This window comes from Cherax quadricarinatus, chromosome 8 (genome assembly GCF_038502225.1).
Source record: "Cherax quadricarinatus isolate ZL_2023a chromosome 8, ASM3850222v1, whole genome shotgun sequence".
Classification (NCBI taxonomy): Eukaryota; Metazoa; Arthropoda; class Malacostraca; order Decapoda; family Parastacidae; genus Cherax; species Cherax quadricarinatus.
In genome coordinates, this window is record NC_091299.1 from 30,629,639 (window position 1) to 30,632,138 (window position 2,500).

Here is a 2,500-nt window from a genome sequence, read left to right on the forward strand (position 1 = left end):
TATCATCAAGAAACAATTACATTTTCCATTCTGTTCCTGATTAGTTGGGCTGTTGTTTCTAGAACGGCAGTAACATGCATCTCTCTCAAACATCGTGAATATTAAAATGGTATAAAATACCGACAGGTTGTTAGGTAAGACACATATGCAACAGTTCGGTATCTTCATTTCGAAACGTTTCGCCTACACAGTAGGCTTCTTCAGTCGAGTACAGAAAAGTTGATAGAAGCACAAGAGACGTGAAGACGATGTAATCAGTCCATCACCCTTGAAGTTTTGAGATGGTCAGTCCCTCAGTCTGGAGAAGCGGTGTATAAGGCTCCATCCTGTCACTTCAACTGTTTCTCAAGACTGAGGGACTGACCACCTCAAAACTTCAACGGTGATGGTCTGATTACATCGTCCTAGCGTCTCTTCTGCTTCTATCAACTTTTCTGTACTCGACTGAAGAAGCCTACTGTGTAGGCGAAACGTTTCGAAATAAAGATACTTAACTGTTGCATATGTGTCTTACCTAACAATCTCTCAAACATCCTTTTCTTCACAACAGTCTTCAGTTTTTACTCTAACAAAAATGTGGAAAACTGCATTTATTTGGATGTAACTCATAATGTACATACCAGTAAATGATAACAAAGATAATTATTATTTATCAAAGTTACATAGACAAGTAGGAAGTTGGGACACCTAGGTCGCAAAAATGTCCCCCTTCGATACCTACAACTGTCATATCCACAAGTTGCTCTAGACCTATTAATTACAAATGAAATATGCATCACCAGGAATTCTGGTAAATATATAAGTTTGTGGACTGTATATTAAAATTAATAAATGATTATATATACACACATTTACATAACAGAAGAAGAATATATCTTAATATCACTCACCAATTTGACTGGAGATTAAAGTGTATCATACTCAAAAGCCTCATTCTAACAAAATTTATGAAGCTAATGCTGGCCAGAATTATAACACAAATTTAGATAGCTTATCTGAGGTTCCTGGAGCTGTCTTGTCCAGTCGTCTGATATCTCAAGTTATGCAGGAATGCAAATCCAACAATTTCGGCTCCTGTTTGAGAGATGTCAGCCCAATTTAACCTCTAGAGCGACGAAAATTCCTCCGATTATTCGCTAACGTTTCTTGTCCAATTCAAACAACAATGGCGAGTGTCCTTTCTGCACAGGCGCAGAGTTTCCCATTTTCATAACATAATTTTTATTAAATACAATATAGGCCATCAATTTAGATATACTGTACTTCAGGAAAATATATAGTATTTTCCACAAAAAATATATAATAATAATTCTTGATACACTTCGATACACTAAGGTGTACACCCTAACTACTAATTTGTGTTCCCTCACCATAATGATGAAACATCCGGCGGTGACCACGTAGCCCCAGCCTCCGTCTGGCACCTCTTTATCTTCACCATCTGTGCAACTGTCGTTTCCACTGTCGAATATCGCAATGTTCGACGCTCCGGGTCTTGGAGGACCTGGGGGCTTCTCGGAGGTTGGGGTTCCTGGGTGATGATCTGTTTCTGGAGAATTTTGATGAAGCTTTTGGCCCTCTTCGTTTGTATATAAGACACTTTCCTTGTGGCTTTCTTTTTCCATTTCATTTTCCTTCTCTTTAGCATCTGATTCTCCTTTATGGACACCATTCCAGACAGTGTGAATGACGGTGTTTTCGCACTGGGATCTCTTACGTAAATCAGAAACAGCAGCGTCGAATTCTGGTGAAGTGATGCCTCTTCCTGCCAGATACTCCATCTCAATGCAAGTGTCTTCATCTCGCTGAACACTTTCATTCATTTCCTCCCCATAAAAAGCTCTATTATAGTACCCATTATTTTCCACCTTGGTATCGCCAGTCAGTCTGCACTTGGACATTGTTGTTATGTGTGTGAGTTTTATTACTGAAAGTGTTCCGAATCAAGGAGAAGTATATCAGTCAAGGCTTCTGAATTTCAAGATGTTTATGTTCCTTAGGTGTTGTGTGTTGTAAGACTGGAAAACTGATCCAGTTTCCACTGCAGAGCTGTGTGGGACAACACAAGTCTTCACTGCTACAGCAGCTCTTGTGGCTGCCACAACACTGAAGTCTGTCTACTCTACCGCAGCAGCTCCTGCTGATGTCACTACACTAGTCTTGGAGCTCACAGCAACTCCTGTCTGCATGACAGAGTACAAGGAACTGATAAACATTTTATGTGGGAAGGAAGAGGTGGGGGAGGAAGGGGTTGGGTGGGTTGTGGGGGAAGGACAAAGCCCTAGTTTTCAGTCTATCAATTTTATTTTGGTTAACAGTTGCCAGTTTTCTTGAGAGATTATTTCCATTTTCTTTTTTTTTTTCAAGATATTTATAACAGTTTTCTATATCATTTATGTAAGAGTGATCAGGAAAGGTAGGGTGAGTAGACAAGATTATGGGATATCTAATATCACTGAAGAAGTCATCATTTACCCGCCAACTTGCACCCCACTGACCT

General features: G+C 39.7%; 1 protein-coding gene across 1 annotated transcript in view; it reads right to left on the bottom strand.

Moving 5' to 3' along the window:
- LOC128706146 (monocarboxylate transporter 13-like) overlaps window positions 1–2,181 on the bottom strand; it is a 5,771-nt gene extending 3,590 nt beyond the window's left edge. The window contains exon 1 of the mRNA XM_070082736.1: window positions 1,371–2,181. Coding sequence (XP_069938837.1) covers window positions 1,371–1,901 — 531 coding nt within the window. The 5' untranslated portion in view covers window positions 1,902–2,181. The remainder of the gene's footprint in view (window positions 1–1,370) is intronic.
- Window positions 2,182–2,500: the final 319 nt, after the last annotated feature.